Source organism: Geotrypetes seraphini, chromosome 1 (assembly GCF_902459505.1).
Source record: "Geotrypetes seraphini chromosome 1, aGeoSer1.1, whole genome shotgun sequence".
Lineage (NCBI taxonomy): Eukaryota > Metazoa > Chordata > Amphibia > Gymnophiona > Dermophiidae > Geotrypetes > Geotrypetes seraphini.
The window spans coordinates 147,240,116-147,253,940 of record NC_047084.1 but is presented as its reverse complement, the minus strand read 5'-3'; the positions used below and the strand labels follow the sequence as shown (position 1 = coordinate 147,253,940).

At 45.2% G+C, this 13,825-nt stretch overlaps 1 protein-coding gene across 4 annotated transcripts in view; it reads left to right on the top strand.

Moving 5' to 3' along the window:
* Window positions 1-13,825, top strand: part of MGAT4D (MGAT4 family member D) — a 263,615-nt gene that overhangs the window by 72,035 nt on the left and 177,755 nt on the right. For all 4 annotated transcript variants that reach the window (XM_033939678.1, XM_033939670.1, XM_033939662.1 and 1 more), the window contains one exon: window positions 3,205-3,338. In XM_033939678.1, the coding sequence (XP_033795569.1) occupies window positions 3,205-3,338 (134 nt within the window). The remainder of the gene's footprint in view (window positions 1-3,204; window positions 3,339-13,825) is intronic.

Here is a 13,825-nt window from a genome sequence, read left to right as displayed (position 1 = left end):
AAGACCTGGCAAAGCTTGAAGAATGGTTTGAGATTTGGCAGCTAAAATTTAATGCTAAGCAATGCAAGGTCATGCATTTGGGCTGCAATAACCTGAGAGAACAGTACAGTTTAGGGGATGAAGAACTTGTGTGCATGACAGAAGAGTGGGACTTGGGTGTGATTGGATGTGATGATCTTAAGGTGGCCAAATAGGTTGAAAGGATGCTAGGTTGCATAGGGAGAGGTATGGCCAGTAGGAAAAAGGAGGTATTGATCCCCTGTATAAGACTTTGGTGAGACCTCATTTAAAATATTGTGTACAATTCTGGAGGCCGCACCTTCAAAAAGATATATAAAGGATGGAGTCGGTCCAGAGGAAGGCTACTAAAATGGTGCGTGGTCTTCATCATGAGGCATATGGGGACAGACTTAAAGGTCTCAATCTGTATATTTTGGAGGAAAGATGGGAGAGTGGAGATACGATAGAGACGTTTAAATACCTACGTAATATAAATGCACATGAGTCAAGTCTCTTTCATTTGAAAGGAAACTCTTCAATGAGAGGGCATAGGATGAAGTTAAGAGGTGATAGGCTCCGGAATAATCTAAGGAAATACTTTTTTACAGAAAGGGTGGTAGATACATAGAACAGTCTCCCAGAAGAGGTGATAGAGACAGAGACTGTGTCTGAATTCAAGAGGGCCTGGGATAGGCATGTGGGATTTCTCGGAGAGAATGAGATAATGGTTACTGCAGATGGGCAGACTAGATGGGTCATTTGGCTTTTATCTGCCATTATGTTTCTATGTTTCCTTTGCCCCTGTACTCACTCACACAGACAGCCTGGAGACTCTTGCAGGTATAATAATTTTCTATTAAGTGCAGACCTGAGCCTGTTAGCTCACAGACTCTGGTATGGTAAAATCCTTTCTCAGCTCAAGGATAAACAGTTTTTTATAAGCAAGGTTCAAGGGATGGTCCCAGCTAGAGAATGACACAGTGGATGTTACCGTGGTTAGCCGCGAGTAGCCACGGGTAACCTGCCAAAACAGTGGAGGGGGAGAAAGGTGCTCACCGCAGGTGCGGGGACAAGGGCATCCACCGCCCCGTGGAGCGGTGAATGGCCTTGTCCCCGCAGTTAAGGGAGGGAACGCGCGCGGTCACCAATCGCGCGCTGCCCCCCTCCCTCCTTCCTACGAATCTATCTCCCCTCCCTCCCCCTTACCTTTGCGGCGCGTTTTAAGGTTTCAGAGTACTTGTTGAAAGCCACCGGAATCTACGTGCATCGCGTGCGTGTGTGGACAAAAGCTTCTCCTCTGACGCAACTTCCGGTTGTGTCAGAAGAGAAGCTTCCGCCCACATATGCACCCGATGCATGTAGGCTCTGGCGGCTTTCAACAAGTTCTCTGAAACTTTAAAACGCGCCGAGAAGGTAAGGGGGATTGAGGGAGAAGCAGAGACCGCGCGAGGGGTGCCGAAGGGTATTGAGGTGGCGAGAAGATCTTCAAAGGTCCTGGTGGTTGTAAATAGGGTCAGTTTCAGTCTTGCAGGGAACAGCAGCCCATACCGTGCCCCTAAGTTCCTCATATAGTCCCGCAATACCAGGAATTTCTTCCTCCGCTGTACTGTCGCCTTTGCCAAATCTGGAAAAATCATGAGTTTCTGGCCCCCCCCAAAAAAAACAAAGCAGAGACCTCAATTTAGCCAAATGTAAATCTTCCAATACATGGGAATAATGCAAAACGGCCGTGGATACCAAGAAGCCACGTGAGCAGACTCCAATTTGAAGGGGCGCTCAGTCACCATACCAACAGTTTTTTCAAAACCTTAGCTGGTTCTTGACCCTCTGCTCCTTCTCAAAGCCCCAGGATCCTCAGAGTATGCTTCTGGACTTGATTAGATTGGAACACACATCAAGCTATTTCATTGACTGCACAGCTCTATGTTAAAACAGCAACCTCCTCAGGTGATTTCCCCATCTGTGCCGCCTGAAACCAGCCATCTCCGATCGGAGGATGTCTTTCAGGCTCAAAATTTCCTCCATTAATTGCTTCAGCATAATCTATTACTTTTAAAAGTAATTTAAAACAGTAAATAGTTTCATTAGGAAGGGTGGATGCGACAGGGGCGGTAAAGGGGATGGTGGTCCGGTAATGGGGCATTGATGGGGACAGATTTTTTTCCCCTGTGTCATTTTATAGCCCCAGCCAGACCCACATTGTCCACAATCCTCAGTATAACAAGGTTGGCTTACGTTGTTCAGCCATGTACCAAAAATCTCGAACTGTCATCTCTTCTAACTTTCCTTCTCAGATTTCTTGATTTCCCAGGGCTTTTCTTCAGCTCACGGCTAGAGAAGGGTTATCTCTCTGCCTCTTAAGAATCCTACTTCCCAGGGTTCTCAACCCACAGCTAGGGAAGGGTTCTCTAGTGTAAGTCTCCTCTCTCACGGACCTCTCCAAATGATTCCAGTCTGGGGCAGAAGGGCTAAATCCTTTCCCTAATGGATCTCAGCACTGAGCTGCAAAGTTTAGGTCATTTTGGGACATGCAGTTTTCCCCAATTTGTCTGATGCCCTCTGATGCCCAGTGGCATAGCTACGGTCTTAGTGAGAGAAAACTCCTTAATCCCTCACAGAAACAATAAAGAGATCTGCTTTTCTTCCATTTGAAAATATCTTTATTAATTATTAATTTATTAAATTTGTCTGTCCAGCCCCTTCCCTTCCGTTGTTTAAAAGCAGACTGAAACCCACCTTTTTGATATAGCTTTCAACGGGGTGGAGACAGGGACAAATCTTTTCTCCATGTCATTCTCTAGGTAGGAGCCAAGACCTTTGATAATTTTAAAGTCAGACATCCCCCAATACCATTTTTGCTGCATTGTTCTCAAGCAGCTGTAACTTTTCCATTGTTAAGCATACTCAGATTAGAGTACCTTTCCCAAAGAGTTTTTAAAAAAAAGTTAAACAGGGGAGTCCTTAGGACCTCTGTCTGTACTTCATTTGCTAAGTTTCAGAAACCTCTTTTATTCATTTAACCATGAAGGAATGTTCTCTAAAACCTGAGAGAGCAATCTCAGAACAAAACCTGGGATTCCTAACTCACTGCATGGAAATATTTCCAGATTATCTGTCTCTTTTCATTGTTTGTTAAATATAAATGTAATTGAACAATCCTTCTTACACGAGATGATATTGTGTTTTGTGGGTTGTTTTGTTTAGTGTCTCTAGTGATGGGTATTCCCACCGTGAAAAGAAACAAAGAGAGTTATCTGATGCACACATTGAATTCTCTCTTCTATGAGATGTCAGCAGAAGAAAAGAATGACTGTGTTGTGATTGTCTTTGTAGCAGACGTAAGTTGATAAGGAAATATATTTTTATACAAATAAGCATTATCCTTCAAAACTGTAGAACCATACAGACTATCATCTGTAGAACAGTGTTTTATTGATTTAACATTCAGTAGACTGTCCTTGCTCAGAAGAGCTTACAATCTAATAGATAGACAGATAGACAGAACATCTCAGGGGTGGAGAGTTTCTGGCAGAAGGAATGATGTATCTGTGTATCCTAGGAGAAACAGAGTAGGTCATAAATTTATCTTCTTTTTTCTATGATCATTTCTACCTTTATATCCCTTTTTTTTCTCTCTCTCTCTCTTTTGTGTTCCCACCATATGTGTTCTTCACTAAATGTTTCTTCTCTTTATTTAAAGATTGTAGTTCATCCCCCTCACCCTCTGTATCAGTTATGTATTAGAACGTATATAATTTTTATTCAATTGTATAAAAAATGTTTTGTTTTGTCCCCTGTTTTTTAAAAAATGTTATACGCATTGAAGTATATGAAATGGCTGTGGGGAGTTCCCGTCATATTCTCGAGAGACTACGGGAACTCACGGAAGCTATTTCCTATACTTCCTATATATATCTGCACGGGGCAGGAGCGTAGGAAGATCGCTCCTGCCCCGAAAGCCTGCTAGACCACCAGGTAAGGCCGGGATGCCGAGGGGAAGGCAGGAGGGAGGTGTGGGTGGGTCAGAGACGGACCAGAATATATTCGCGGTATTTCACCATTCGCGGTCTGGCTCTGCCCCTATCCCCCGCAAATCCGGAGGGAGAAGTATACACCACACCTTAATAAAACTTGAGAAGCATAGGAGGGGGGAGCAGCAAGTCAGTAAAGAGGAAGTATCATTGTCTCATGGATAAGAGCTATAGGAGATTAATATGAGGAATATCTAGGTAATTTGCAGGATTGATTGTAGGAACGCCATTCTGCCATTCTGAAACAGGGCGAGATCGGCACACTGATTTCACCGCCCCTGTGTAAGAATTATGAATTATTCCCATTCCCTCTCCCCTCTTGCTATGTAGCTGGCCATTCTAAAGCAAGGGAAAATGTTAGCACCTTGTGACAGAATGCTGAAGCATTCCCCCCTCCCCTCTTGTCACAAGACCCCTGTCACATATTAACCCTTATCTTAAACTGTCCTTATTTGGAAAGGACATCAGCTGACAGGCATTGCATTGCATACTGCAAAGACTCAGGTTCTATCCACATGTTAATCAGGCCCATGCCTAAGTGCTGAGTTGGAGGGTGATCACGAGGTAAAGCATGAGGCAAAGGGCAGGTGATCACAATGTAAAAGCATGTACCTTTGTATCCACCAATCATTAGATGTGTAAATGAGGGAGTTACTATGATGTCATTTGCATAGAAGCATAATAAAAGGGACTCAGAGCTAGCCATTGGCAGCACCTCCATCCCAACTCATAGCCTGCATGTGTTCAATCCCTACAAGTGGCACCTGAACAGGGACCCTTTGCCCTGTTTGCTCCGTCTGACGATAAGACTTGGTGCACCTCATCCTCCGGGATCCCCTCGAGTAAGTATGGGAAATTCCCTGTCAGATTTACAGCGTACTCATGTGAAAGAATTGAAGTATATTTTGAGACATACAGATAGAGAGGCCTCTGATTCACAGTTAAAATGTTTAGTACAAGAGATAGGAGAGCACTGGTCCCGGTATCCAGAAAAGGGATTATTAAAATTAGAAAATTGGCTTAGAGTCGGGAAAGTTTTATATGCTGAGCCTAGAGCATCGGCAGCCATATTGGTATGGCATCAGTGCAAGTGTGCCTTGGAGAAGGTAGGTACAGAGGCACCCTCCAAGGTGGCAACGGTCTCATTAACTGTTCCCCCCCCCTCCCACCAACTATTCAAGTCAGAACACATATCCAAAAATCATACCTCCAACACAGGTATCCCCAGCTCTTTTAAAGGAAAAAAAGGCAGAAACATTAGTGCAACCTTTAAGTGCGTTTCAAGCAATGATAAAAAAGACCAGAGAGGAAGGGCAATTAGCAGCAGAGGACATGAAAGATTTAATTCAAGCCTACCCAGTCACATATGCCCAAAATCCTAATAGTCCAGGACAGATAGCTACTTATCAACCATTATCCTTTGCAATGTTGTGAGAAATTCATAAATCTATTTCAGAGACAGGTTTAAGAAGTAATTTCACAGCCGGATTATTTGAATCCATGGCTGGAGCGCATACTTTGGAAAGACATTATGTGTACTTTGGAAAGACATTATGTGTATAAGATTGGAAAGACATTATGTGCATGGTATTGACTACGGGTAAATATGTTATGTGGGATAGTGAATATCAAAAGGAGGCTCAAAGTGATTTAATGATGAAATTAGCCAAAGACAATGCCAATTTAGACTGCCGTAAGGCATTGCAATGCTTAGGCAAGAAGGCAGATGTTAACTTAGCTGATATGATGCTTGCCTGCGCTGATATTGGCACGCAGACATATCAAATGGGCATTTTAGTAGCTGCAGTAGAAAAAAATTCCACTCCAAATGGCTGTTATGGCTGTGGCAAGCCAGGACACTTTAAACGAAACTGCAAGGCAAATAGTAATAAACCGCTCCTATTGAACAGAGGACGACCACCTAGTATTTGTCCAAAATGTAAGAAGGGATATCATTGGGCTAACCAATGTCATTCAGAAATAGCGAGACACAAACCTTCGGGAAATTTCCCATTGGGCAGGTCTCTGGCCCCTATACAAACAGAGACTATAATGCCATCCCCTTTGAAATTTCAGGCACAAAGCCAACTGTGTTAAATGCAAACACTGAAACAGCTCAAAGTGCAGGCATAGATTTATATATTCAAGCAGAACAGGAATTGAAAAAAAACAGGAGATGAGGTTTGTAGGTGCAGGAATTTGGAGTCACTGGTAAATTTCTAGATTCACTCTGATACTGTAGCTGGGGTCATTGTCTTCCTGAACTACCTGACCTTTGCACCTCTTATCAAGTTTGTTGACAGGCTGCAGCCCAGGTCCTTTTGTTTGCGACTCTTCTATACTAATAGCTTTGATGTTATCTAGGTTTGTCCAAGATTAGATATGAAGGATGTAACCTTCCATAGCGTTTGCTCACTCTGGTTAAGCCAGCAGAACATTCTAACAATTAGTAACTGGATGGCAGGGCTAACACAGAGATTAAGTTTAATTTTTTTGACAGGAAAGCTCTTTAAAATAGGAGCCTGCTACGGTGATTGTAATATTTAAATATTAATGAACTTGCAATTTACCAGTTGTTATATTTCACGTCTTATTTGTGAAAAGAAAAATGTTATACAGAAAAAGTGGGTAAGTGATTCAGTGTCACTGAATGAACTATCCCCAGATATGGAATGCCTTCCAAGATAATTGCAATTAAGGTAAGCTATTTCTGAATCATGTTATTACAAGAATTAATAGACCCCTCATTGATTGGGCACAAAGTAATATTTGTATATTAATAGTATTATCCCAGGACAAGCAGGCAGCTATTCTTGACTGATGGGTGACGGCACCGACGGAGCCCCGGTACGGACAATTTTAGAGTGATCTCACTCTAAGAACTTTTAGAAAGTTCTAGCTCGGCCGCACCGCGCACGCGCGAGTGCCTTCCCGCCCGACAGAGGCGCGCGGTCCCTCAGTTTCTTAGTTTCCGCGGAGCTAAGAAGACGCGTTTTCAACGGCTGTTGAAATTTTTTCTTAACTTGCCTTCCCGCTCGCGTAAACGTTTGATTTCTTTAACCTTTCTTTTATTTTGATTACAAAAAAAAAAAAAAAAAAAAAAAAAACCATCTTATATTTTTTTCTTCAATTTCGGTTTTTCCCCGGCGGGGCCTTCTGCCACCATCGAAGCCTCGGCCTTCGATTTGGCGGAAGCCGTTTTCCCTTTCATGCCCCCTCAACCGGGTTTTAAAAAGTGCCAGCGGTGTGCTAGGCCTATATCTCTCACGGACCCACACAACTGGTGCTTGCAGTGTTTGGGTCCTGAGCATCAGGCCTCTTCTTGCACCCGCTGTGCTACTTTAAAGAAAAGAACTTTAAAAAATCGCTTAATTCAACAGCGTTTGTTATTCGGTGCCGAGATGTCCGACCCCGTTCCTTCGACTCCGGCTTCGGCACCGCTTCAGTCGGCACCCTCGTCTTCGACGCCGCGTGATTCCACACCGGCATCCCAACAGTCAGGTAAGCCGGCTAAGAAGCCTTCCCCGCTGGAACGTCTTCCGGCCTCGAGTGCAGTGAGCCCAGTCCTGCCGCCGGTTAGACGCCAGCGGAAGCGCTCCGCCCCTATTGAGGTGAGTCCCTCGACATCGGGCTCCTCATCTCCGGGGCGTAGAGCGGCACCGCAGGTACCGCAGAAGAAAAAAGCGGTACCGGTGCCATCCCTCGATGACCGCATTACGGCCATCCTTCATGTACAGCTTAAGGAGCAATTAGAACGACTCCTTCCTGCTATAATGACACCGAACCTTCCGGTGCCAGTCCGCACCGAGCCATCGGTACCGGTTGTACATCAACCCGTGTCGGTACCGGTTGTCGAACCTGTCTTACCTGCTTCTACTGTCTCGGTACCGCTTCACCTAACTTCATCGGTATCGATGCCAGTCCTTGCACCGGAGCCGACAGCTCACCATCAATCGGTACAGACTTCGGCACCGGTGCGACCGATAACATCGCCTGACTCGGTATCGATGAGGTCGGGTAAGTCGGTACGCAAAACCCGACACATGCAAACATCGACACCTGAGTCTCGGGACCATTCTTCCCATGTCAGAGACCCTGATCTGTGGGGGGACTCAGAGGAACCCTTTCTTTCTGAAGGAGAATGTTCCTCAGAGGAGGAGGATTCGGCTCTCCCTGACCCATCCTCCAAACAGACCACTTCCTCTTTCTCCAATTTCTTGAAGGAGATGTGTGAGTCTTTGTCCATTCCTTTGGAGGCTGAATCCAAAAAGTCTAAAGCTTTTTTGGATGCCCTTGATTTTGATCAGCCTCCAAAGGAATTTTTGAAGCTTCCCCTTCATGACATCTTGAGGGAAACTTTCTATAAAAATTTAGAGACTCCTTTAACTGTTCCAGGGGCCCCACGTAAACTGGATTCTCTATACAAGGTAATTCCCATTCCTGGGTTCGACAAGCCTCAACTTCCACACGAATCCTTATTTGTCGAATCCACCCTTAAAAAGACTTCAGGAGCCAGTGTATATGCATCTGTCCCTCCTGGCAGAGAAGGAAGGGCCATGGATAAATTCGGTAAGAGGCTCTACCAGAACGCTATGTTAGCAAATAGAGCTAGTAATTATGCTTTTCATTTTTCTTTTTATTTAAAGCATCTCCTTACCACCATGGCTTCCTTCGAGAAGTATCTTCCTTCAAGAAAACATCCATCTTTTCACTCCTGCTTGTCGTCTCTATTCCAACTTCGTAAGTTTATGGTTAGGTCCATATATGACACCTTTGAACTTACATCCAGAGCGACAGCTATGTCGGTGGCTATGCGCCGTTTGGCCTGGCTTCGGGTATCCGAGCTTGATGTTAACCATCAAGATCGGTTAGCCAACGCCCCATGCCTAGGGGATGAGCTCTTTGGGGATTCCATGGACTCTACCACCCAAAAGCTCTCGGCTCATGAGACGCGCTGGGATACCCTGCTCAAGAATAAAAAGAAGCCTCCTCCACCAAGACCATACAGGCAGCAATCGGCTTATCAACGCCGTTTCACAGCCCGTCCATTACCTACCACTGCTCAACAACCTCGACGTCAGAGGCAACAGCAACGTCAGCCTCCCCGACAGCAGCAACAGCAGCAACCTGCGAAACAACCTCCTCAGCAGAAGTCACAGCCCTTTTGACTTCATTCTCCGCAGTATAGCCAGTATCCCTGTTCCTGTTCTCCTGCCTCAACCAATAGGAGGTCGACTTTCTCTGTTCTTCAGCCGGTGGGAAGTAATCACTTCGGACCAATGGGTCCTCAACATCATCCGCCACGGCTACTCTCTCAACTTTCAGACTCTCCCACCTCAAAGCCTGCCAAAAGAGTCTGCTTTGAACAGTCCTCAATCAGCCCTCCTTATTCAGGAGGTCCAATCCCTCCTCCTTCTGAACGCTATAGAGGAAGTTCCTCTAGATCAAAAGGGGCAGGGATTCTACTCCCGTTACTTTCTAGTTCCCAAAAAGACAGGAGATCTCAGACCCATCCTGGACCTTCGCGATCTCAACATTCATCTAGTAAAAGAAAAATTCAAGATGCTTTCTTTAGCCATACTTTATCCCCTTCTAAATCAAAACGACTGGCTATGCTCCCTCGATCTCAAAGAGGCTTACACTCACATACCGATCAATGTAACCTCAAGACCATATCTCCGATTCATGATCAATCATTGTCATTACCAGTACAAGGTGCTGCCCTTCGGTCTTGCCTCATCTCCAAGGGTATTCACCAAATGTCTCATTGTGGTGGCGGCTTTTCTGCGCTCTCACCACCTGCAAGTATTTCCTTACCTGGACGATTGGTTGATCAAAGACACTTCTGCCCAAGCGGTCCTTCTGGCCACCAACCAAACCATCCAGTTTCTGCAACTTCTGGGATTCGAGATCAATCTACCCAAATCTCATATCATTCCCACTCAGAGACTTCAATTCATTGGAGCGATCCTAGATACACTCCTCATGAGAGCTTTCCTGCCATCCAATCGACTTCAGACCCTTCAGTCTCTATGTCACCAGGTACTTCCTCTGCCGTCCATCTCAGCGAGACAAATGATGGTGCTCTTGGGACACATGGCATCCACAGTTCATGTCACACCTCATGCCCGTCTTCACCTGCGCACTCCTCAATGGACCCTTGCGACCCAGTGGTCCCAAGCGTCGGACTCTTGCTCACGACACATATCTGTGACATCATCTCTTCGTCAGTCTCTGCAATGGTGGTTGGTATCCTCAAATCTATCCAGAGGTCTTCTGTTCCATCAGCCTCCTCATCAACTAGTCATCACCACCGACGCCTCTCTGTACGCATGGGGAGCTCACTTGAACGAGTTCCAGACTCAGGGTCTTTGGTCAGCCCAGGAAAAGAAGCATCAAATCAATTTCCTGGAACTCAGAGCGATGTTTTACGCCCTCAAGGCCTTTCAACACCTTCTCTTTCCTCAGGTCCTTCTGTTGTGCACAGACAATCAGGTTGCGATGTACTACATCAACAAACAGGGTGGGACAGGCTCTCGCCTTTTATGCCAGGAAGCCCAGAAGATCTGGAATTGGGCCATAGATCATCATCTCTTCCTGAAAGCTATTTACATTCAGGGGAAACAGAATTCATTAGCGGACAAACTCAGCAGAATTCTCCAGCCTCACGAGTGGACACTCGACCCTGTAACTCTACAGTCTATCTTCACTCAATGGGGCACTCCTCAGATAGACCTCTTTGCAGCTCCTCACAATCACCAGCTGCCCCGTTTCTGCTCAAGACTTTACTCTCCACTCCGTCTCACAGCAGATGCTTTTCTCCTCGACTGGTCGAATCTGTTCCTGTACGCCTTCCCTCCTCTACCTCTCATGTTGAGAACCTTGTTCAAGCTCAAGAGGGAACGAGCCACCATGATTCTGATTGCTCCGAGGTGGCCCAGGCAACATTGGTTCTCCCTTCTACTTCAACTCAGTTCCAGGGAACCTTTTCCTCTTCCTCTGTTTCCTTCTCTGCTTACGCAACAGCAGGGAACCCTTCTGCATCCCAACCTCCAGTCTCTACACCTGATGGCTTGGTATCTCTCGGGCTGAACTCGACTGATACTCTTTTGTCTCAGCCCGTTCGTTCCATTCTGGATGCTTCCAGGAAACCAGCCACTCTACAATGTTACCATCAAAAGTGGACGAGGTTTTCTTCCTGGTGTCTTCTTCATCATCTTGATCCCACTTCCCTAGCGGTGGAGACGTTGTTGGATTATCTTCTTTCTTTGTCTGATTCTGGCCTGAAGTCCTCTTCCATCAGGGTCCACCTCAGTGCCATTGCAGCTTTTCATGAGCCAGTCCATGGAAAACTTCTTTCAGCTCATCCCCTGGTATCCAGGTTCATGCGTGGGCTTTTCAATGTGAAACCACCTCTTAAAGCCCCTCCGGTTATCTGGGATCTCAATGTGGTTCTTTCCGCTTTAATGAAACCTCCATTTGAACCTTTAGCTACCTCTCCTTTCAAATTTCTCACTTGGAAGGTACTTTTTCTTATTGCCATTACCTCTGCCAGGAGGGTCAGTGAGCTTCATGCACTGGTTGCAGATCCACCTTTTACGGTTTTTCACCGTGACAAGGTGGTTCTGCGTACACATCCAAAGTTTCTCCCCAAGGTTGTTTCTGAATTTCATCTCAACCAATCCATTGTTTTACCTGTTTTCTTTCCAAAACCTCATTCTCATTCTGGGGAACAAGCTCTGCATACTTTGGATTGTAAAAGGGCTCTTGCTTACTATCTGGAGCGTACGAAACCCCACAGATCAGTTCCCCAACTCTTTCTGTCCTTTGATCCGAATAAATTGGGACGTCCTGTTTCTAAACGTACGTTGTCTAATTGGCTTGCAGCGTGCATTTCATTCTGTTATGCTCAGACGGGACTGACACTGGAAGGTTCTGTCACAGCCCATAAAGTCAGAGCAATGGCAGCATCTGTAGCTTTCCTCCGTTCCACTCCTATTGAGGAAATCTGCAAGGCTGCTACTTGGTCCTCAGTTCACACTTTTACATCTCATTATTGTCTGGATACATTCTCCAGAAGGGATGGTCACTTCGGCCAATCTGTTTTGCAAAATTTGTTTTCTTAATGGCCAACCTTCCCTCCATCCCTCTTTTTGTTAGCTTGGAGGTCACCCATCAGTCAAGAATAGCTGCCTGCTTGTCCTGGGATAAAGCACAGTTACTTACCGTAACAGGTGTTATCCAGGGACAGCAGGCAGATATTCTTGCGTCCCACCCACCTCCCCGGGTTGGCTTCTTAGCTGGCTTATACTAACTGAGGGACCGCGCGCCTCTGTCGGGCGGGAAGGCACTCGCGCGTGCGCGGTGCGGCCGAGCTAGAACTTTCTAAAAGTTCTTAGAGTGAGATCACTCTAAAATTGTCCGTACCGGGGCTCCGTCGGTGCCGTCACCCATCAGTCAAGAATATCTGCCTGCTGTCCCTGGATAACACCTGTTACGGTAAGTAACTGTGCTTTTTGGTAATTTGTTGCAAACAACCTGCAGATTTGATCTATACAACACCAGACATTCAAAAAGTGATAGCGATTATTAACCAGCATTTATTAACGCAATGGGTTGCTAGGATTCAGGATAATATAGCACTTTCCTTATTAATCCTTCTGCAGAAACGCCAATATATTGTGGTTATAGGCCAATTAACCCCAGATACTCGTTTACATACAGTGGAATGGATCTATTTACCACATACGCCCCCTCAGAATATCAGTTCTCCTCAATACATGTATAGTTCTCTAATTTGTAAGGCAAGAAATAAAACCTTAAACATTATGAGATTGGACTTTGGTATCTATCACCGTTCCCATTTCACAAGAGCAATGGGAATTTCTTTTTAAATATAATGAGGAATTGCAAATTGCATTAACAAATTACATCGGTCATATTTGTCGTCATTATACTAAAGATAAACGTTTAATTCTAATTGCAGCCCTGGTAAAAATGTTTACAATTCCCTTAAATCAAGCTACAACTATAGTTCAATCTTGCCCACAATGCTCACAGCTGCATTCGGCTGCTGAGTATGGGGTAAACCCCAGGAGACTTGCTGTAAATCAAGTGTGGCAAATGGATGTCACACACTATCCCCCTTTCGGGAAATGGAAATATCTGCACGTTACTATTGACACCTATTCTGGCTATCTTTGGGTGATGTCACAAACAGGAGAAACTACGATTCAAGTAATTAATCATATGTTGCAATGCATTTCTGTTATGGGAAAGCCAAAAACTTTAAAAACAGATAATGGTGCCGATTATTCTTCCAATGCTTTTTCTGTGTTTTGCTTAAAGTGGGATATCCAAATGATTCATGGTTTGCCTTATAATTCTACAGGACAAGCGACTGTAGAACAAGCAACTCGTGCCGTTCCTAATTTGAGACAGGTTCAAATATCTTTATCCATTGTTTTGTTCACTATTAACCATTTGAACTATTTTGCAGAGTATTCTGTCTGCCATGGACCTGCTTCCTTAATAACCTGGGGGAGGGGCTATGCCGCTCTCTCAACTTCTACAAGTCCAGTTTGGGTTCCAAGCAGACACGTCCAATACAGCGCAACATGTTCCAATCTCGGAAACTACAGAAGAAGCTGCTGACACGCCATGCTCCTCTCTCAGAAACTACAGCAGCAGAAAGAAATGTCATGGCACAAGCATCTGCAGATCCCCATTCCTGAGTTTAATTTCATCTTAAGGCGACCACAAGTTCCCATACCACAGCAAGACGACCGGAAAAG